At 46.2% G+C, this 21843-nt stretch overlaps 1 protein-coding gene across 1 annotated transcript in view; it reads right to left on the reverse strand.

The window, feature by feature from the left end:
- The window catches only part of PTPRT (protein tyrosine phosphatase receptor type T), a 1070914-nt gene that overhangs the window by 656230 nt on the left and 392841 nt on the right, over positions 1–21843 (reverse strand). Inside the window, exon 6 of the mRNA XM_019636904.1 lies at positions 6566–6740. Within this exon, the coding sequence (XP_019492449.1) occupies positions 6566–6740 (175 nt within the window). The remainder of the gene's footprint in view (positions 1–6565; positions 6741–21843) is intronic.

Below are 21843 nucleotides of genomic sequence, written 5' to 3' on the forward strand. Positions count from 1 at the left end.
GGCTAATCACTATGTTGTATGCCTGAAACTAATATAATATTGTATGTCAGCTGTAATTGACAAAATAAAAGAATATTTAAAAAATTGAACTCAGTGGGGCAGGAGTGTAGCAGGGAGGAGGCTGGCAGAGTCATCCAACTGAAACCGGTGGGGGAGGTTAAGCCCCATGCAGTGATCGCAACCCGGCCCAGGAGCCAAAGCCAGCCCTCTGTCTGTTTCTGTCAATAAAGTTTTATTGGCACACAGCCACACTCATTCACTTATATATTTTCTGTGGCTGCTTTTACTACAACAGCAGAGCTCAGTAGTTGCGACACAAAGCTGAAAATACTATCGTGCCCTGGACAGGAAAGGTTTGCCATCCCCTGGACAGTAGAGGTGGTGGAGGGTGGCAGGGTTCTAGGTCGACTTAGGAAGAAGAACTCACAGGGCACAAGCCAGATTCCAGCCCAGGCTCTTCAACCCAAGCCCGCTCTCTGACCACTGAGCGACACAAGCTCCCAGCTTCTCTTTGCCTCTAAGGGCTGGCAGAAAACAGGAATGCATGCTCCAAGTGCCGTCCTGACCTCAGCCTTTGCAGCGCTCTAGTGGCTATCCAAGCCGAATGCTCAGAGTGGTTTCTGGCTGAGCCTCTTCTCCTAGCACAAGCTGCCTCCACAGCTGTTCCCACTGATGAGGCCGCAGCCAGCCTGATCCCCTCGGAAGGCTGCAGGTGCTGCCAGCTCCCTGTAGCAGAAGCTCCTGTATCCCACTTCTACCTATCATGCCTTATTATTTCAGTGGGTGCAGGCCAACTTCCAACTGTCATACCTGAGCCTTGATGGCCGCGGGCTTTGTCCAAAGCTTCAAGAGTTTCCCCTCTGTCTCGTGCAACAAGCCAGATGTGTCAGCAAATGAACATCCCAGAAGCAGCTCTCAACAATGGCTGGTGGGGGTGAGCGTACAAACACCCCAACTCCCTCCTGCTTCAGGAGTCTGCACTGAATCCCAGGTTCCTTAGTGGGACTGAGCCCTAGAGACCCACAGTGGTCACTTGCTTGAAAATTCACATCTGTGAACTGCGCTTTCTCCCCGTGTTGCCTCTCTAGATCCCAAATAAACACGTTGCAGTTAAATCCCTGTCAAGTCTGCTTCTGGGGGTTCCCAATCCCATATGCCTCTGACCTTCACTCCTCTTCCAAATCCAGTGATTTGGCTGTGCCTTTCACCACAGCCACTGCCTGAAAATGGCTTTGCACTGGGCACAGGAAGGACCAGGGACGAGAAGAACAGATGGATGCAGAGGTCCAGCCTCGAGAGTGTGTGTGCACTGCTGTCGTGGACCATGGAAAGGGTCCATCAGAGCCCCCCAACTCCTACAGAATAAAGTTCCAACCCTCCTCTGGTACAAACACTCTGCAAATGTCCCCCTGCCAACATTCACAGCCTCAAAAGTGTCACCCACTTATGTCTCAAAACTAACCCAGGCATCCAGGTTATCGAACAAAATGGGCAATGTATCATTGATTGATCTTTGTTCTTTATATAAATGAACGACCTTTGAAAAACATAGGCAAAATACGTCATGACTTTTCTGAAGATCCAATAGATATGTTCACCCCCATTGAGCAGATGAGGAAACTGAGGTCCAGAGCAAATGCATCGTTTGTCTGAAGCCAAACAAACACCTGGGGACCCAAATAAGATTGAAACTCTGGTGTGTTTACATCCAAAACCCCTACCCTTGAACCTACTAAGGTACCTTGACAGGAAGTCCTATCATTACTTAAATCAGAACATCCGACTCCCAGCACAGGATTATACTTCTCCCAGGCACTAATCTGCATATTGATAAGAGGGTTCTGAGCTGACCATAGGTTGTTAAATGGAGCTGGAAGACAGATTTTAAAATCACTACCAACGACAATTGTTTTGTGTGTATGTGTTAGCAAATTTTCATCAGGACCACATCTGCATAACTTGGGTTGAAGACACCTACATCCTTGGGATCAGTTAAAACGCCTTGAAACTGAAGACAGTAGGAAACCCAGAAACCGGGAGAGAAGCAGTGCACTTACGAGCACTGGTCTGGAAAAGGTGGGTCAAAGAGCCGGATCGTCAATTGAGCGAAACCTCAATTACAGAGTCATCTAATGTATACCCAGGTACATTATCACAACTCAATAAACATCTCTTCAGAATTAAGTAGCTCCAATTTGCTTTCATTTTGATCCGCGTGTCACCCGAGAATTGGATATTACCTACCCTCAAATCAGGTGGCATCTTCGGAAGCACTAACATTCACAGTCCTCGGCTAGCACATTAGCCGTGACCAAGCCAGCCATAAACATGCCTGTTTAGGGAGAGACAGAGGCCCAGCCTGGGCCTCCGCTGCTTGGCCCAGTGGAAGCACCTGCCATGAACGCCATCACAGGGGCCTCTAGGTCCTGGCTCCCTCCTGTAATGAGGGGCCCAGTGACTTCCCAACCCCAGCACGGCCTGAGTTCTGAATGAATGATACCAGGGAGAGTGGGGACCAGATGGACCCCATGACCCAAATGTTCCCAAGCCCACATGTTGGCCCCCACTTTTCTATGTCCTCCCTCCCTTTCCTTATGCTCAGCATATGCACTGGTTCCCACTTTGCAGAGGAGGCCTTGAATGATTTCGTCAAGTCCACATGCATAGCAATTAAATCGGCACCTGGGTCAGGTGTCCGGTCCCCAACCTCCCATCCGCCCCTTCACTACCATTTACTTCCTTACCTGGGAAATCCTATCCACATCGGCAAATTATTCATCCTATTGAACAAACACTCATAGGGCAGGCTCTGTTCTAAGAACTCCCATATCCACTGTCTCACTTAGTCCTCAGGACACACACCCCTCTAAGAAAGCTGATCCTACAGCCCCGTTTCTAGAGGAGCAGGCTGAATGGAGCTCAGAGAGGCTGATGTTCAAGGTTGCAGAGCTGGGACAAGACAGGACCAGGATGCAAACCCGGGCTTCCCAGCTCCAGAGATATTTCCTATCTCTGAACTGGAACTCAATTGAGGAAACCTGGAAAAAAGGCTTCTGCGGGTGGTTTTCTTTCTGTGACACCCCAGTATCAGCTCCCCGCCCCTCAGCCCACCCCATCTGTGTGATGTGTAAACCAGGAAGAGGAAATTCTATTCAGGGAGCAGTCTTCTGCCCTAGGAGAGCACTTAGCCCCTGAGAACATTTTCGGTTTTTCTTTCTCAGATTTTCTCCTTTTCCTGAAAGTATATGAAAAAAAAAGTATATGAAAGTATTCAAGCATCCTGGCTCAGCCAGGGCAAGGGGCTCCAGAGGTGAGTCATTCTTCATAAGACACTTTCCCCAAAATGTGCTGGTTTGTGACTTTCAAATGGGCTTCTGGTCACACACTCCAGAGCAACGAGCTTCCGGTCGCTGCTGCTTCTGGGTGTCCCCTGACTTTCATTTTCTTGTTTGGGTTGGGTGCTACTAGCTCTTTAGGTGTGTGTGTGTGTGTGTGTGTGTGTGTGTGTGTGTGTGTGTGTGCGTGTGTGTAAGGGTTAAATTTATTTCTCCAGCAACCTAGAATTTACAACTCTATTCTAGAGAGGTGAGGAGCATGAGTTAAAAGGGCAAGTCAGTGGCAGGTCCAGGGACTCCCATCACCTTGCCTGCCATCTGGACCCTTTCCACACCGCTCATGACATCCTGATACTAGGTGCCAACAAGGCCACAACGCTCCGGCCCCCCAGGTGTGGCATAAACAGCGTGAGCCAGCCCCGGTCGGATCTCAGCTCTGCCCCTTAGGACTGTTCTCTGTTTTGCCACCTGGTTGTGGCTGTTCTCCCTGCAGCAAAATGAGTTAAAATATGACTCAATTGCAGAGCCAGAGTTAGGACGAGCTGAGATTGCACATGTGTCGGAGCTTCTATCTTCCAGGGGCCCAGCTTCTAGCGTACCCCCAACCGAATGTAAAAAGGAAATAAAATGCAAGAGGCGAAAGACATGGGCACTAAAAAAAGTGATATCCCATAAATGATTTCATCAAGGGGTAGTAAAAAGGGACCAGGTTACAGGGAGCACCAACCCGCCATCACCTACTGAGAAAAAGACTGTGAAGAAGGCCACCTGGCCCCTTCCTTAAAACAGAGCAGCAAGGGCTGCGGTGAGGGGATTCAGAGCAGCGGTGGTGCCTGGACCACACTCACAAACCTGGCCAGTGCACTGCTCCCTCGCGGCTGGACTCTGGCCCTGGCTGCATAGCCAGTAAAGGATCTATCATGTCCCAAAGAACCCTGGTCACCCCTGCAAACAAAGACAACAATGCTTCATCACGAACTCACATCCTCTGTCCCACAGGCCTCTGCTCTTGGCTTTCCAGACCTCCTCCCCCACAAGTGGGGACATAGGGAAAGAAAAAATCATGCATTCCCTGGTTCCATCTGTCCGATGTGAAAAGTTCAGAATGCTACACCAGCTCCCATAGTCATCTGCCCTGTTCTCTCATGACCAACTCCGTGCCAGGCTCCTGCAAGGTGTTGGCAAGACCGTGGGGAGCATGAGACCACACAGCCCATTCTCTCCTGGGGCTCCCAGTCCAGCATGGGAGGCCACCCTACAGGCGGTATCATGAGTGTTTCAGAGGGGACAGCTCAGGAAATTACATATTCATTGAGTACCTCAAAGGCCTGCAAAAAGGCCACTTGTCACACAAATCAAGCCTAGGGCATCCAAGAGAAAAAGAAAAAAAAAAGGAGCCCAAAGCGATCAAAATGATGGTTTCTTTTATATATTAAGAGCACACGTTGCAAATGATTTTTAAAGATGATTTTTTTTCCTCTTAGTTGTTTTGCTCATGACTGCCTAATTTGTTGATCTTCAGCCTAAGTGTTCATGGCATTATGGTGATGAAAGGATTTCCTGCTGAGGCCAACAATCCATTCACTCATCCATCATTCGACAAATATTTTAAGATTGAGCCTTATGAAACAACTGATTGTACAGGTCAAAACAGCCACACACTGGCGTTTTCATATGATTCGGCGTGCTCAGCACTTGTACCAGGCACGCCGCTAAGCCTGAGGGACTTCCTGTGAGCCATGAATCAAACAAGATGCCCCTCATTTCACAGAGCTTACATTCCAAAGGAAGAGATCAAAAATCACCAAGTCAACAAGTAAAGGGAAATATAGTTTTCAAGTGCGATAGTGCTAGGTAGAAAAAGAGACAAGGTAATGTGAATAGAACATCCTCAGTAGAATAGGGGGCCAGAAAACGGGGGGTCCGAGACGATGACATGATGACATTCAAGCTGAGACCTGAATGATGACAAATGGTCAGCCATGTGAACCTCCATCAAGAATCAGGACAGCCCAAGAGAGAGAATCCCAGACTGCAAACCCCAGTCTGGTTCAGGCCCGGTGACCAGTTCCATAGGCGCCAGCAAACAGAGGTGAAGGGTTACACACCAAACCATACTTGGACCAAGGAAACCCACTCAGGAGACTTCTGCGGGGTCGATCAATATGTTCACCTTCAAACACACCAGGGACCATTCTACAGTTAGCATAAGAGGAACAGCGTCATTATTTCATCCACTAAATTATGCTATATTAAAATTTTAATCGGTGAACAGAACACTGGAAAATGAGTACATTCTCATGCTGCAGCTGCCAGTGTAAACTGTCAAATCAATTTTTTGCAAAAGCAATATTGCAACACAAAGAAAAAATCCATAAAGATGCTCATATTCGTTGGCCTACCAACTCTATCCCTGGGGAATTTATCCAAGGGAATAATCTGGTTCAATAGAATAAAAATGTTCTCTTCGGAAGAACTCCATTGAGGTGTTAATTGTGGATCGCACAAAGGAAAGATAAAAACAAAAACAAAAACATCTGGAATTACCTAAATGACTACACGTAGGGAGATTTTTTAAAAACTGGATGATTCACTTGATGAAATAGTACACAAGCATTAAGCATTATAAGATTACATAGACTTTCAAGAGTAAATGAGATACCCAGCTCCTTAAAAGAAGCACAAAAGGGAACAATGTACATATTTTAATGGAAAGCGTATCAAAACACATCAAGGTGAACAAAAACCAAAAAATCAAAAAGAACTGAATCAAGACCAGTGGGGTGTGGGGTTATTTATTTCAAAAGTCCTTCCAAAATATTGTCATTATATCATGTTTTCAATTAAAAAAAAAATCCCTCAGAAACAATTGTACACTGCAACAGAAAGCCACCGAAACACACGAACACTGGTTCATTTTAACTAAACACAAAATAAAGCCCAATTTGGAGAGGTCTTCTTTGTTATATGTCCCACAGACTTTCACATATGAATCCTACACGTGAGACCCAACTTTGAATTATAATGCAATATGGCATGATTTTCAATAACAACTCTGGTTTTGCAGTGTGTGGGAAAATGGGCTTGGAAATGGTGTCTCATTCTCCTAAAGAGAGGAGGAGGAGCAGCAGAGAAGAAAAGGCCCCTTAACTCCTCTCACCCTTTCCAAGGACACCAAGGAATCCCCTTAGAATCAACCAGGCGGGGAGAGGCTCGGCGGTGGCACTCACCTTTCACGATCAGCTCAGCGTAGTTGGACACGCCGGAGCCACCGTCGGACCGGATCACGCAGCGGTACTTGCTCACACTCCGCTGGGCAGTGTCCGCCACGCTGACCGTGGCCGAGAAGCGCCTGTGGTTGACCACGCGGGTGACCATGAGGGCCGTGTCCCTGCCGTTCCATTGCTGCAGGACATTGGAAGGGAGGGAGAGGAGAAATCATATCATCATATGCTCCTGGGTGGACCCCAAGCACAGAAGCTCCACCCACCCCCCACACCCCTGAGTCCCATGACTTTTCATGATAAGGAGTTTCGGCGGCCGGTTTCTGGGAGTGATCTGGTTCAAGAATAAGCTTTGCTGGTGAGCTGATTCAAGAGGGTGGATGCCTGGGGGTAAGAAGACGGGGCGCAGGTTGCTTCTAAACACCTTGGTTCCTCGCTCAACCTGCATTTGGCGGTTAGCACTCAGCCCCTTAACCTTCCTCCCAGTTTCCTTCATTTCTTAAGCAGAACCCATAGGGTTCTTCCAAGGACAGACTCAGGCAGATTAGTGTAAACCCAGCCTATAATGTGATCACAGACAGCCAGGCCTCTGGCCCCATGCTGGTGTCCAGGCACCCCAACCGCAGGCTCTGAGGCCCACCCCACCAGGGACCAATCTGTCCTCATGGGTAGAGTGTGAATGGGGGCTTTTCAGCACCTTCTCTCCTGCGTCTATGCTCTTTCCTCTGCCTGGAGTCCCCTGTCTCCCTCTCCCTCAAAAACCCAGTTCAGCTCATCACCAGCTCAGGGAAGTTCCCCCAACCGTCACACCACCTTCTGGAAGCGATTCACTCTCTATGTGCAGTGCAAAATTCCCACGCATTTTTGCCTATAAGCATTTCGCACTGTAGACTGTGAGCCCCCTGAGGGTGGCACTTTGCTCTTTTCACCTTCAGCACCGTGTCCAGGAATCTCACGACATGATGAACACTTCCAGAACCAAGGTGAATGCACAAGCATTTTTGTCTTTGCCATCCTGAATCGTAGGGGTGATTCTCCGATTTTGAGTAAGACCCTTTCACAGCAGCAAGTTATAACTGTAAGGCACATAGATGAGGATGCAGTTTGAAGAAATACTTGCTAAGCACCCACTATGTGCCAACCCCTGGATCTCCTTTCTAATCTTCACAGCCTTATCTGAGGCGTGTATTATTGCTGCTCTTAGAAAAATTTACATGTCAATGAGGTTAAGTATAAACATGTAGAACAAGTAAGTCCCTCACTCAGGTCTTCCAACTTCAAGCCAAGCATTCTTTTCACTACGACTCTCCCCTAGCCACCTGCTTTAATTTAATTTTTTTCCAAACGTCAAATTGAGTGTTTTAACTGTCTGTTTGGATTTCGGGAAACCTTGGGATGTATGCGTTTCCCCATGTCCTGAGTCTCCTGAGATGCAATCTTCATTGCTTCCTGCACAAAGTAAACAGTTCCACCACAGGCATGATCAATGCCCACCCATGTCATCTTTCATTGCCTCCATCACTAATGTGTCAGGACTGGGACATGAGAAGGTAGAGCCAAAGTGCTCAGCTGTACCAAGAGAATGAGGTTGGGACAGCTGGGGAGGGCATTGAGCAGGAAGCCATGAACCATGGGGTAACCAAGGCCCCCAGCGGACTTTCTCCAGACTGGACAAGGAGGTTGCAGGTGATGGTTTTCTTCTTCTCTTTACTTTTTTGGCATTCTCTGGACTTTCCACCTCCAAAAACCGTGTATTGCTTTTATACTTGAAACTACTAAAATAGCCGATATTTTTAAAAAGCCATGGCAGTGGGAGAGGCAGTCATACCTCCCTCCCATTCCAGAAACTATGCAACGTAACCAGACAAAAACCAATGCAAGGAAATGGAAGGGGGTGGAAGGGGGTGGAGTGGGGTGGAGGTGGGGGCATCATTAGGGCTGAAACTGCCAACAACCTGCCTCTCAGTAAAACTTGAACCAAACTATGAGAACCGACCAGACTCCAAACACAGTTCCCCTTCCCAAAATAGTGCAAACAGGAAATAGAGGAAATTCTGGCAAATGCCAGGAATGTGCCCTGATTTCAGGAAGAATTGGCTGAATGATTGACAAGGCCTCAGAAGAGATGGAATCACCAAAGAAGCCCACTTTCCCCGCTGGAGAGCAAGGCCCTGCAAGGCTACTGTGGGGTATGCTTGAGTGAATGATGAGTGATGGAGGGGTGGGTGTCTTTTAACCTGATTTATCTAGAACATCATAAATGCTCTTATCTCTTACTTCTTTGTGAAGCTAATAGCGACTAAGTACTGTGGGCTAAGGTGTCTTCCATGCCTTCTCATTAATCCCTCACAAAACTCCATAAGGTGAGCACACTTATTACTATACCTGCATTGTATAAATGAGGAAGCTAACGCTCAGAGAAATGAAATGGCCTGCCCAAGCTTGCACAGCTCAGAATGGCAGAGCCGGGTTTTTAAGGCAGGGCATCTGGCTTTAGAGCTGGTCCTGAAAACACCATGTGTGTTACTCTAATGTGGCGGTAACTACTCCCCCATCACTCACCTCCTCCAGTACCCCCATTCCCAAATGTGGGAGAGTGTGGGTAATGGTTGTGACCAGAATCCACCTAGTTGTCACCAATTTCTTAGCTGAAGACAAAAATGAATGAATGAATGAGTGAGCAAGCAAGCAAAGATAGGAGTGGAGGTAGGGATGTTGAGTAGAAGGTGGAGGGGAATAAGAAAAAATGCATATGTCCCAACCAAACAGACAGCTCATGAGACACAGCGCTTTTCCTCAGACATCCAATGCTTTGATCAGCCAAGAAATGCGAGGGATTAAAAAAGGATAGACCAAGAGGGAAGTCAACACACGGGCTCTAAGAAACACAAGCTAACAGGTGAGTGGATAAGGGAAAGTACAAAGAAAGAAAATAAGCTAAGGGAAGAATTATCACAATGTCATCCGCAGAATTCTAAATGGCATTAAAAGTTGATTAGTAGCAGAAGCAACATTGCAGAAAAATCAGTGACCTGGAAGACAGGCTTGAAAAATATAACCCAGAAAACAAAACTGCAAAGATAAAAGGAATTGGAGAGAGATGAATTGATGAAGAAAACAGAGGCTAGACAACTACCTACCATCTAAGTAATTGGTATCCCTAGGAAGAGAGCTGAATGATGGAACAGAAACCATATCCCAAGATATATTAGGTCACTTTCCTGTACTAAAGTAAGACCTAAATCTTCAGATTGAAATGGCCTGCCATCTACTTGGTGAAATTTATGAAAACCACAATAATTGAGGCACTTGTTCACAAAAATATTGAATGTTAAGGATAAAAAAGTATATAAAAAATCCAGACAGAAAAAAATAATATATCCAAAATAAATAAATAAACCAATCTGGTATAAAACTCCTCATCTGCAGTTGATTCCAAATCTGAAACATCTTCTCCTGGATGTGGCTATTCCCCCAGTGGTCACAGGTGAGCTCCCAGGAGGCGACTGTTATGTAGATACTTATAAGAGGACAGGGATATAGCTAGAGAAAGACAGGATAGGGACTGATAATCAGATGTTCAATTTATGCAAACTTGGGCAGGTGATTTAATTTCTCTGGGCTTCAGTTTCCTCATATATACAATGTATTTGATCCTAGTCTTCACTTAGTGGAGTTATTGTGATGAATACATGAGAAAGCATTGGCACACTTAGCACTAAAAGGGATATTCTAGTGTTGGCAGAACTCTCCAAATTAACCATGAACTTAGCCACGAAAAGCAGGGTAAGGGATAAGGCCCAGCCCAAAGATGTCCGCATCCTAATCCCTGGAACCTGTGACTATGTCACCTTACATGGCAAAAGGGACCTGGAAGATGTGATTAAGTTAAGGATGTTGAGATATCCTGGGTCATCCAGGTGGACCCAATGTAATCATAAGGGACCTTAGACATGAAAGAGGAAGGCAAAAGGATCAGAGTTAGAGAAGATGTGGTGACAGAAGCAGAGGTCAGAGTGACAGGACTGATGGCTTGAAGGTAGAAGAAGGAGCCATGAGCCAAGGAATGCAGGCGGCCCGCAGAAGCTGGGAAAGGTGAGGGAAGGGGTTCTCCCGTGGAACCTGCAGAAGGGATGCAGCTCGCCGACACTTTGATGTTAGCCCAGAAAGACCCATATCTGACTTCCGATCTCCCCCACTGTAAGGTAATCAATAGTACTAAAGTACTACGTTTGTATAATTTGTTACATCAGCAATGAGAAGCTAACACAAAGAGCAACGGGCTGCTTAAGTGCAAAACATTCCTTTTCACATTTAGTTTACATTTTGTTTTGATGTCTCCTCTACTATTATTTACTTTTCTTCTTAATGATGTCAGATTGTAGCAGAACCAAAGAGGATTAAGTGCATCCCCCTGAACAATTCACATTTTTTTTTGTTTGTTTGTTTAGCTCCTGAACCACCAGGCTTTCTCCCATTGAAAGATAGGAAATTGCAGGTTGTCTTATAAAATCTCTGGAAAATAGGCCTTTTGATAATCACACTTGTCATATTGGGAGCAGACAAGAGCAGGACGGGGACGAGCAAGAGGGCCCAGAGCCATGGTAGGAAACAGCACTGTGATGGACCGTGGGCAAGGAGGAACGAAGGTTAAGTTCAGAGAGATGAGCTCAGATGGAAGGGCAAGTAGGTGCTGAAGGTCAAAGCAGATGAGCAGGAATCCAGAAACAGAGATTAGGGGGGATTCGAGACGATCCGCGATGGTGAGAGGCTAACATGCCAGAATGCTGTGGCAACATAGGAGATGGGATTAAAGCTGAGTGAATGTTTAAGAAGCACAGGTCCCAGCCACTGTCTCAGCCCCTGAGAGGGGCAAAAGAGAAAATGCCAGGGGAGAAAACAACTTGGAGGTTTCATTAAGCAGGAAAGAACTCAGGAATCCAGCCCCTAAGCATCTGGGCAGGTTTGAGTGGACAGGGAGGGGTGAGGCAGGGGGTACGCCAGGAGCTGAAATGGACCACTGCCCAGAGTCAAGGTGGGGAGTCAACCTTCCCAACCAAGATGTCAGGTGCCACGTAAATGCACAGGGATGCAAATGCTAGGATGCTAGGAAAGAGGGCAGGCCGGTGAAGTGCAGTCAAAGTCCTGGAGAAAGTCAGAGAGAACCAAGACTGAATGATGCAAATGAAAGCCTGGGGAAGACTCTGTCAGACCCTTAGACCCGTGTCACCGCTCCAGCTTGTTGGGAATTTTCTTCTGGCTCTTGTGATATTTTCCCGACATGAGTAGATCCTTCCTCTAAAATTTCAGGGCACGCTTTCTTTCCCCTTACGGCAAGGCTTTCAGACACCTATGTCTGTTATTTGAAAGTGGAATCATCTTCTAGCCCCTCCGAGTCTATGAACCAGCTGAATACATTTCCCAGTGGGCACTGATGATGGTGTCTTCGGTCAGGCTCCCTGGAAGCAGAGCCCAAGATGTGGTGACTTACTGAGTGCTTGCAGGACAGAGAGGGCGAGGGGAACCGAGCAAGGGTGTGGTCAAAACTGGAGTCTTGGGCCGGCCGAGTGGTGCGTTGGTTAAGAGTGGGCTTGGGAGCATGAGCTCTGAGCAGCAGGGCCACCGGTTCAGATCCCACATGGGCCAGCGATGCTGCGCCCTCTATAGCTAAGATGGAGAACAACAGCTCGACCTGGAGCTGGGTTGCCATGAGTCACCGGCAACACCGTAGACTGCAGTGAAGCTGCAGTGGGCTGCTGTGAGCTACCGTGAGTGGCCGGCAGCTGGTGTGAGCAGCCAAGAGCTGCCTGAGCGGCCGTCCAATGGCCGGCGAGCGATCTGCCTCACCCGGGAAGAGCGCAATGATCACAATACCAACATGGGCCAGTGAAGCCACGTCTTCCACAACTAGACTGAAGAACCAAAGGACAGCAACTTGTCTGTTCCCCTTCCCCGATTCCCCAACTCTGTTCCCTCCCCCAATTTCCCAATAAAATCTTAAAACAAACAAACAAAGAAAAAAACTGGAGTGTAGCTTCAACCCAGTCCTACGGGAGCTCCAGAGCATGAGGTGTACCCCCAAGGTGATCCCACCTTTAGGCAAGGGGCCAGCATTTGCAGCCCGCATCAGGCATTGGCCATGATCTTCCAAGTGGGGGAAGGAGGAAACTGTTCCATTTGACCCAGGGCAGTTTTCTGGGGAAGGGGAGCTGTGAACCTTTAGCAGCCAACGTAACCAGTGCCTTGGGGTTGGGGACACTGGCTGGTCCAGGATACTATCAAACACACTGATAGCATCCATCTCACCAGCACTTTCCTATCTCTGCCCTCTCCCACAGTACATGATGCATAGGATCTCCTGAAATCTCAGGAGCCACCGCCTTGAGATTAGCCTGCTCCAGAATCTATGTTACCAAAAAAAATGAAGGTGGGGGGTGGGCTGGAACTGACCTCCATAGCAGACCTCCAGCCCCTCTGAAATAACACACTGCTTCCTCTAAAAAGGAAATTTGCCTCCTATAAATAAAGAGCTCCATAGCTAAGTGAGTTAGGAAAATACTTCGTTCACCTGAATGAGATTTGTCTGAGCATTTACTTAGTAAAAGTCACATTAACTAACATTTCTGAGTGATTTAGTCTGTGTTAGGCCCTGTGTTAACCGGCTTACATGATAGAGTTCACTTAGTCCTTTCAAAATCCCTAGGAAGGTGCTTCTCAAAGGGTGGTTCCTGGGCCAGCAGTATCAGTGTCACCTGGAAACTTGTTAGAAATGTACATTTTTAAGAGAATTGCAGGGCTGACATCCAACTGTAGATGTTGTTTATTGGGGTTGGCAGTCTGAGCTTTTTCTTTTTTCCCTTTCCTTATTCTATTATTAATCACACTGGAAATGTACTCATTATTTTAACAAAACATTATTTAACAAAATGAGAGAGTGTGAAGTGTGGAAAGTATAATTTCTGCCCCGAGGAATTTACAGGCTGGATTAAGATTCCTACAAGACAGCAAAAAGGATAAAACATAAACATAAAGTCAAGTATTGAAACAGCATACTTCATGGAGAAAAACGAGGTTGGCATGGAAAGAGCAGTGCTCTTAGAATGATCTAGAACAGTGGTTCTCAAAGTGTGGTCCCCAGTCCTACTGCATTAGCATCCCCTGGGAACTAGTTAGAAATGCAAATTCTCTTGCCCCACCCTAGACTAATGAATCAGGAACTCAAGGGGTAGAGCCATGCCATTTTTGTTTAAGACATCCTCTTGGGAAAAAAAGAAAGAAAGAAAGAAAGAAACCCTCTTGGTGATTCTGATGCATGATAAAGCATGAGATAGGTCCTATTAATACTGGGGGTGCCAAAAAAACGTATTCAAGTGGACACTTTGGTCCACGTTGCTCAAGCAGTAGTTCGCCGTCATCAGAAGTGTCTAGATGCTGATGGTCACCACTTTGAGCACCTCTTGTCATTGCAGAAGTCAAACGTGACTTGTATTCATCTTTTGTTATCGGTATATATTGAGGATTACAATTGTAATCCAGTTTTCCTTTCTTAAAATGTGTCTATATATTTTTTGGCACCCTCTGTATTCCTATTTTACAAATGAGGAAACTGAGGCGGAAAGCAGTCCAGGGACATGCCTTAGAATCGTACTTCTCAAACTATGTGCGTGCAAAGCACACATTAAAAACGCAGATTCTGGTTGAGTGAGTCCGGGGTGGGGCCTGAAACCTTTCATTTCTGCAAGCTCCCAGGTACTGCCCATGCTGCTGGTACACGAGCCGTAGGAGGAACAGCAAACCTTCCATGATTTTGCTAAGTGACTGAATTAGGGTTTGGACCCAGGTCATCTGATTCCAGCGACTGAGGCCTTACTCAGTGAGCATCACCCATCTGCCACCCAGTATATGACAGCAATGGTCCAGAAACATACTTTGCTTGTTCAAAGAACATCAGATACCATCTTGCAGAAAATGAATGCTCCTTAGAAAACAGGTGGAGAAATTCTGAGAGAGGCCCAGATGCCTAGCTTTCTGGAAGCCTCAAGGGTCTCTAAGTCAGACATGTATATGTAAAGATGGGAAAAGCATCTTCCTACATTCTTGGCGAATGGACTCTCACAATATATTATTAACGGGTGGCCTATCCAGGATGCGATCAGGCTTGGGTGAGGTTGTCTTAATCCAATTCCATCAGTCTAAAGCAGTGGTTCTCAAATGTCAGCGCGCAAGGGATTCACCTCAAGGGTGACTCAGTGGGTCAGGGGTAAGGCTGGATAATTTGAATTTCTAACAAGTTCCCGATGCTGCTGGCCTTGTCTGGGGTCTCCAAGCCTTGAAGGCTAAAGTCATCTTAAATTGCTCAATGCAAAGCAAGGGGCCGAATCGCACCAGAACACATGAATGGAAACATTCCTTCAATCCAGGCCACTTCCTGAGGTTGGGCAATTAGTCACTCTGCCAAGGATGCTCAACCATGGACCAGGGGTATGGCACCCAAATCCAGCCCATGCTCTATTGGCAAAGCCATGAGTCCTGACCTCGGGCTGACTGCATCCACTTGGATGAAGGTTATCTGTTTTCTCTGCTCAGAGGCTCTGTCTGCTTGTCAAGCTATATGCTTTTGGGGCTTCATCTGCCCAGAAGGTGAACCTTTTCCCAATTCATCCATCCAGGGGCGCACATCTTGTACATTGAACAAAGGCATGTTTTAGCTGAATCGGTGTTCCCGCTTAATCCTAGTTTACAATCACGTATTTCTCATCATGGCAATCGTTCCTTTGAAATCTCTATCTTTTTTTTTCTTGTCCCCCTTGAATCTGCTTATCTCTCTCTTTTAAAACAACTCCAATTCCACCTTCCCTTAGCTTGTTTTGTTTTATGTGGGATAAATCACCTTGGTTGGAGAGCACACGCTCTTTGCAAAAGCAGGAGTTGAAAATACCCACCCTTGAACATAGGTGACCCAGGCACACAAGCATCCTTCCAACCCCCCAGGCAAGACCGCTCTATCTTCAGGAACCATGTTTTTAGAGAGAAAAACAAGAGACGCATCTGATGCCACAGAGAGGCTGCTGTTTTCACAGTGCCCGATTAGCTATCAAGGTATCTATAATAGCCTCGCCGTTTCTCAATTCCCTCATCCACTCTGCTCTTGTGTGTCATGACATTATTCCCTTCACAAAGAGATAAGACATAGCCTGCAAAAATGGCTGTCATTATTTCAGAGAGTGCATGCAGGCTTGTAATTGATTTATAATCAGCAGAAGTGGAAACATTACGGTCTTTAATAGGAGGGAACTGTGTGCAACAGACATTATGCCTGTTGTACAGGAGATATTCTAACACAGGGTCCTGGAAGCCTTCCATGTGCTGGTTTGAGCTTCTGGCATTGAAAAAAAAATAGTAAAAGTAAAATAAGGCCCAGCATTTTCAGCTGAAGATTGTGCTAATTGCTCCAGCAATCTCCTGGCGTGGAAGTATTTAGGTGAAATTCCCCAAAATCGCTCGTAATAAATATTCTTTTCACTTTTAGTCATACTCTTTCAATGGCATGACATTTGGAAACTGGCAAAAATCTGGCCCATTGATTCACGTGAAGGCCATATCTGTACCTCTTTGGCCATCTCTAAAGAATAGCTTTTGATTATTCTTCATTAGAAGTTAAATGAAACAGAAGTGGACATAAATCACTTTGATTGGCGGTGCTGAAGCCCTCCCCAGGGCCCAAGCACGCTTGGCTGACTGCTCATTTGGGGTTGATTTCTGGGTTTGGAGTTCCAGCAGAGTCAGGAGGGTCCTGGTGTAAGCCCTACAGGCAACTATAGCCCTGAGCAGAGGCTGAGCAGGTGGCGAAGGGCCTGCCCACATGCCCTCTCTCTGCGTGGCACAATCTCTCTTGGACTATTCTCAGTTCACCTCACAGAACTCTGTTCAAAAGCTGCTTCTTCCTAGAGCACTTATGTGATATTCAGAATCCTCCGTGTCCTCCCTACCCCCTACTCAGCAGACCCTTTTTTCCCCCTGGTAGCCTGGCCACGTTTTTCATTAAATATTTAACTCTGGGATTAGTTGCTTAATGTCTGTCTCGCTCCTGGAAGGTCAACTCCATGAGGGCAAGAAGCAGGTTGGCCTTGCTCAGGGCTCTTTCTCCCAGCTCTTGTGCGCCGGGGCCAGGATGAGCAAGAATCAAAATCCAAAGCAAGTACACTGAGGATAGGCTGAGACTGATGATACAGTACAAAGGCATGAGAAGGAGAAAGAGCATATGTGAGAGGGGAAATTTCCAGGTCAGGGTTGTTGGCAAGGGTCCTCAGAGGTGACTTGCACAGGATGGGGCCGGGGGAGGCATCAGGTGCCAATGAATTTGAGAGACTGCAACCTTGTGCAAATCCAAAGCTTAGCTGGATGTGCATCCCCCGGGTTGCCCTAAAGGAGCTGTTATTTCATCTGGGGTACCTACCGGTGAAAAGAAGGGTAGACAAAGCATGTGATGATGGTGCCATGGCTCTGTGGATACACTAAAAACCATCACATTGTAGACTTACTAAATTTTATGGTTTGCAATTTATATCTCAATAAAGATACTAATAAATACTAAACATGGTGTTTCCTCAGCTATGGCACAGACCTACCGTACGCAGACCCCACCTACTGCATTCATTCCCACATCACCCCCAGCGTACTTGGGGGGCGGGGACAAGGGAAACTGTTGCAAACATGAAGTTCATGCTGCCTGCTGTGTGGCGAATAATAAAGCCCCTTGTCTCTGACCCAGGAGACTCACCTCTTCCACCAGCACCTATGAAACTGGCAACCTAACTCGTTATCTTACAAATAAGGTAAACTCTCAGGCTCTTCATAGCTGTTGACAGACGATTTCATTACATCAAGAGGACAGGAAGATTTTCAAGGCGGGGAGCAGTCAGCATCATCAAATGCTGAAAACAGACTCAAATATAAGGACTGATAATAATAATAATACGCACTGATGGCTTTAACAACCAACACTGGTGAGCTTCACAAAAGCCACTTCTAGGAAGAGGTGGCAGTGGAAGAATGCCCTAGTGCGAATGTAGACATTGCATTTAAGATATGTGGCTAAGAAAGGAGATGACCAGTGAGAAGGCAACCCGAGGGGAGCTACTTGACAAAATAGTCCAAGGGCGTTTTTATTTCATTGAGTTTTGTTTGTAGACCAGAGAAACTCAAATCAATTTATGTATCTAGTACAGTGAAAATTAAAGCTGTATAAATATGTGCTAAATAAATGATTTTTTCAAAATAAAAAGCCATCTGTATGGAAAGAAAAGATGGAGTGGTGACACAAGGTGACAGGGCTACGAGGTGAGCATGGATGGACGAGCCCAGGACTTAAGTATATGACACGGACTTACGTTCAGACCCTGCCTCCACCTCTCACGACCTGTGTGACTGTGACCCATGCCACTCATGTACCCCCCTAAGGCTCAGTCCCCTCATCTATAAGACAGGGTATATATAAAGAATATCTCCCTAAAAGACTAGTGACGAGAAGTAGATACATCATATGCATAACCACTCAATAAGCATCGGTGGTTATGAGCATCACCATTCATTTATCATTAGTGTTTAGTTATGGTGTGGCTACCAGGTTTTCAACAGATGGCCCACATGCAAGAGACCCCGGTACAGATGCAAGAGGATGAGAAGCTGGCTCCACAACACGCAGCGCTGGGAGCCAGAGGGAGCCCTGCAGGGAGCGAGCAAACGGGTTTACTGGAAGCATCAGCTTCCGCAGGGACCAACATTGTCTGCTTATCTCCTCAGCCCCGGTGTAGCTGCTGTTGGGCTGATGCAACTCACAAGGCTGGAGCCTTTTCCTGCCAGATTAGGGTCTGCAACCTGTCCAACGCCTGTGATTTGTCTAAACACATACGCCGCCCCTGCTGAGGTCTGTGTGGAGCTTTTGGACGCATAGCCTCATTGCTGAGACTCTTCAAATGTTATTTGTCGTACAGGCCTCCTGATGGAGCCAAGCCTTTGTAGGGAGGCCTGGCGATCAGCCCTGCGGTGGGGCTGACAGGGCCTGCTCGGGAGCCCCCAAGAAGCATGAGCATGGGCCCCTCTGGGCCATAGGCGTCCGTAAAGATCAGGTAACACAGGAAGGAGCACCTGATGGTGATGAGGAGGGTAAGGGGAGAACCCAAGGGGGCAGCTGCCCCCACTGAGGGATTAGCTACTCCGAGGATCCGCCACAGCTTCCTACCCGCCTTCGACTACTCTGTATCTAGGAAAAAGGGGCCATTCTTCTCCTTTGAGTAGCATTTTTTTCTGTTTATATTCATGACCTATATTCATTTTAATGTATTTAGATGAAACAAAAGAAAAGAGATGAAAATAAAAAGCATACATAACCTACCATCACAATCAATTATTAAATGTCTTGATATGTGTTTCATAGTGTTATATGTATGTATGTATGCATGCATGCATGCATGTATGTATGTATATAGGCATGTAGACAATTGTGTGTATATATGTGTATACAGTAGTCCCCCTTATCCACAGGACACCCCAGTGGATACCTGAAACTGCAGATAGTACTGAACCTTATATATATTACGTTTTTTCATACGTTCATATCTTTTCACTTAAAGGAGGCACTTTACAGCATCTCTTTGGCATGTTTGAATTACCAGCATCACTCTCTTGAGCTTTGGGGCCATTATCAAGTAAAATAAGGGTGACTTGAACACGAGCACTGTGATACCATGACAGTCAATCTGATAACCCAGACAGCTACTAAGTGATGAATGGGCAGGTAGCGTATACAGCACGGAGATGCCGGACAAAGGGATGTTTCACGTCCTGGGCTGGACGCAGCAGGACAGCAAGAGATTTCATCACACGACTCAGAACAGCGCACAATTTAAAACTAACGAATTGTTTATTTCTGGAATTTTCCATTTAATGTTTTCAGACTACCATTGACCATGCATAACTGAAACCACGGAAAGTGAAACCATGGATAAGGAAGGGACCACTGTATATATTTGCTTGTACATCAAAATTAATATATTGAACATATTATTTTATAACTTGCTCCTGTCACTTGAATATATATAGTGAAAATGTCATGAAATATATTTCTGGAACCTGATATCTGATGACTCCATTCCAGCATTGACTTCATCAGTCCCTTTTGCTGGACATTCAGGATGTTTTCAGTTTTTCATTCTCTTGAACACCCTTGCAGGTCATTTTTTCCCTGTCTTTGGTTATTTTCCTAAGTCAATTCCCAGAAGTAAAATTATCTGTTGGAAGAATGTGCACATTTAAGGCTTTAGATATATATTGTCAAATTATCTTGCAGGAAACATGTGCTCACACACATTTTCACTGCTAATTTCTGTCAATACCTTTACACCTAGTGGTGCCCTGAATATTGTTCTTTTTTTTCTTTATTTAAAGGGCTCCCCAAACTATAGACTAGACATTCCACTCAGCATGCACACTGTCTATTTGCTTGAAAAATTACAAGTTTGCATTCTTCAGGCTAATGTGTCACATAAGAAAGAAGTGAGTTATGAATGGAGCACAGGTCTTCCACCATACGCCACACATGCATTATATTCTTTACCTCAAGGAGCATAATCCCAGAAGAAGATGAGCTTGCTCACAACTTTTATTCGCCTTTATCAGCCTTTTCCCTGAAGGATTAGAATTGTCCTAGGCTCAGACATACACATTTCTGCACAGGTCCTATCCATTGAATCTGATGTAGAGCTTGCACTGTAACTCCATGAAAGCTGGGACCAGCAGATGGGGTCTTCTAAAGAGCATATACAGTTTCCAGGAGAATGTAAACCAGGGATATGGGCTGGTCTTCCCGTTTAACTTATTAATTGATGATCTAAACCCACTTAAGGATAAGCAGGCTATAGAGTCCTGCTCTATAGAAACGAAAGCAAGTATTCTCTACAGCACAGCTGCAGGATTTATCTGAAACTATGAGCCCACCAGCTGCTCCCAAACCACTGCCAGAAAGAAGGGCCACTGGCTTACTTTTCTAGAAACAAAGCCACCGTCTTTATTTCCCTGACTTAAAACTGGTGGATAAAAAAGTTCTCCCTTTGGTGACTTACTGATTCCTCAGCTTATCTTGGGAGCGACAGCAGGAAATAGCACTGTTGAGAGTTAGACCTGCTGTAGGTGTCTTAGGGAGATTCTGGCTCATGATGTATCTATTTCAATGCCTTTGGAAATCCCCAGGCTAAGTGGCCCCAGTCCTGTTAAATGGAACAGAACTTGGGAGAGTCTGCAGGCTGCTCCTCTAGGCACTAGAACAGAACAAAAGCGATATCTCATAAGAAATCCGCCACAACCTGAGCCAGTCTCAGATCAGGGCTGCTGTTGTCTCCTGGGGAACAGGTGTCACGACGGGCGCCTTGTATTTTGTAGAAATGTTGTTAACCTCCCTCAAACGACATCTTGTTGAATCTAAGTTTGGGCTTAACTAGCCAAGCAGGCATTTGCCAGGGAGCCCTAGGGTAAACTGTCTACCTCCCAATAGTTCCTGAAATATAGATGGGGGAGACAATACGTTAGGGGTTTCCTAGAAGAAATAGGCATTAAACCTGTTCACTCATGAGATGCACTGAAAGGATCCCAGGAAGCAGACGCATCAGCAGAGAGCTAGGGTATCGCCCTACCGTACTGCCCCCCCCCCATCAACCACATCCCCCAACTGCTTTTACACCAAGCATTATCACGTGGAACCAGCCTACGACACTCACTCGCGTGCCCTCAATAAGACCGCGAGGGAGGCTGCTTTCCTCCCAGCACACGCCTTTTTTTTTTTATGAGGACTCCTGGGAACAATTCCTGCCTGGCCTTGTGTGAACAACAGTTAGAATTTTCCCCAAGCAATAGGTTTGTGTTTATCTCACAGACATTGTGAACTGTCTATCTGACAAGTTTCCTTTATTCCGTTGGCAGCTCCGCTGCTGTGGCCTACGTAAGCAGCAGATGTGGGGGGAAAAAAACACCGCTGTCGCGTGATTACCAGTTCCTGCGAGTTCTTTTCCTCCTATCTGGCGCTGCCTCGCTTTTTAACTTAGACTATCTTGTCACGTTTTTACGTCCCATTGTGAGCCACCTGAAAAGCATTCTGCGAAGTAAGATTTGGTTTACAATGAAAAGTAGATAAATAAATACGATGGGGGAAAGCACCACACCATGTGTTTCCATGTATTTTCTCCAAAAGGAGATTACATTTTGCTTTAACATCCTTCCAGTGATAGGTCCCA

Source organism: Hipposideros armiger, unplaced genomic scaffold, assembly GCF_001890085.2.
Source record: "Hipposideros armiger isolate ML-2016 unplaced genomic scaffold, ASM189008v1 scaffold_31, whole genome shotgun sequence".
Lineage (NCBI taxonomy): Eukaryota > Metazoa > Chordata > Mammalia > Chiroptera > Hipposideridae > Hipposideros > Hipposideros armiger.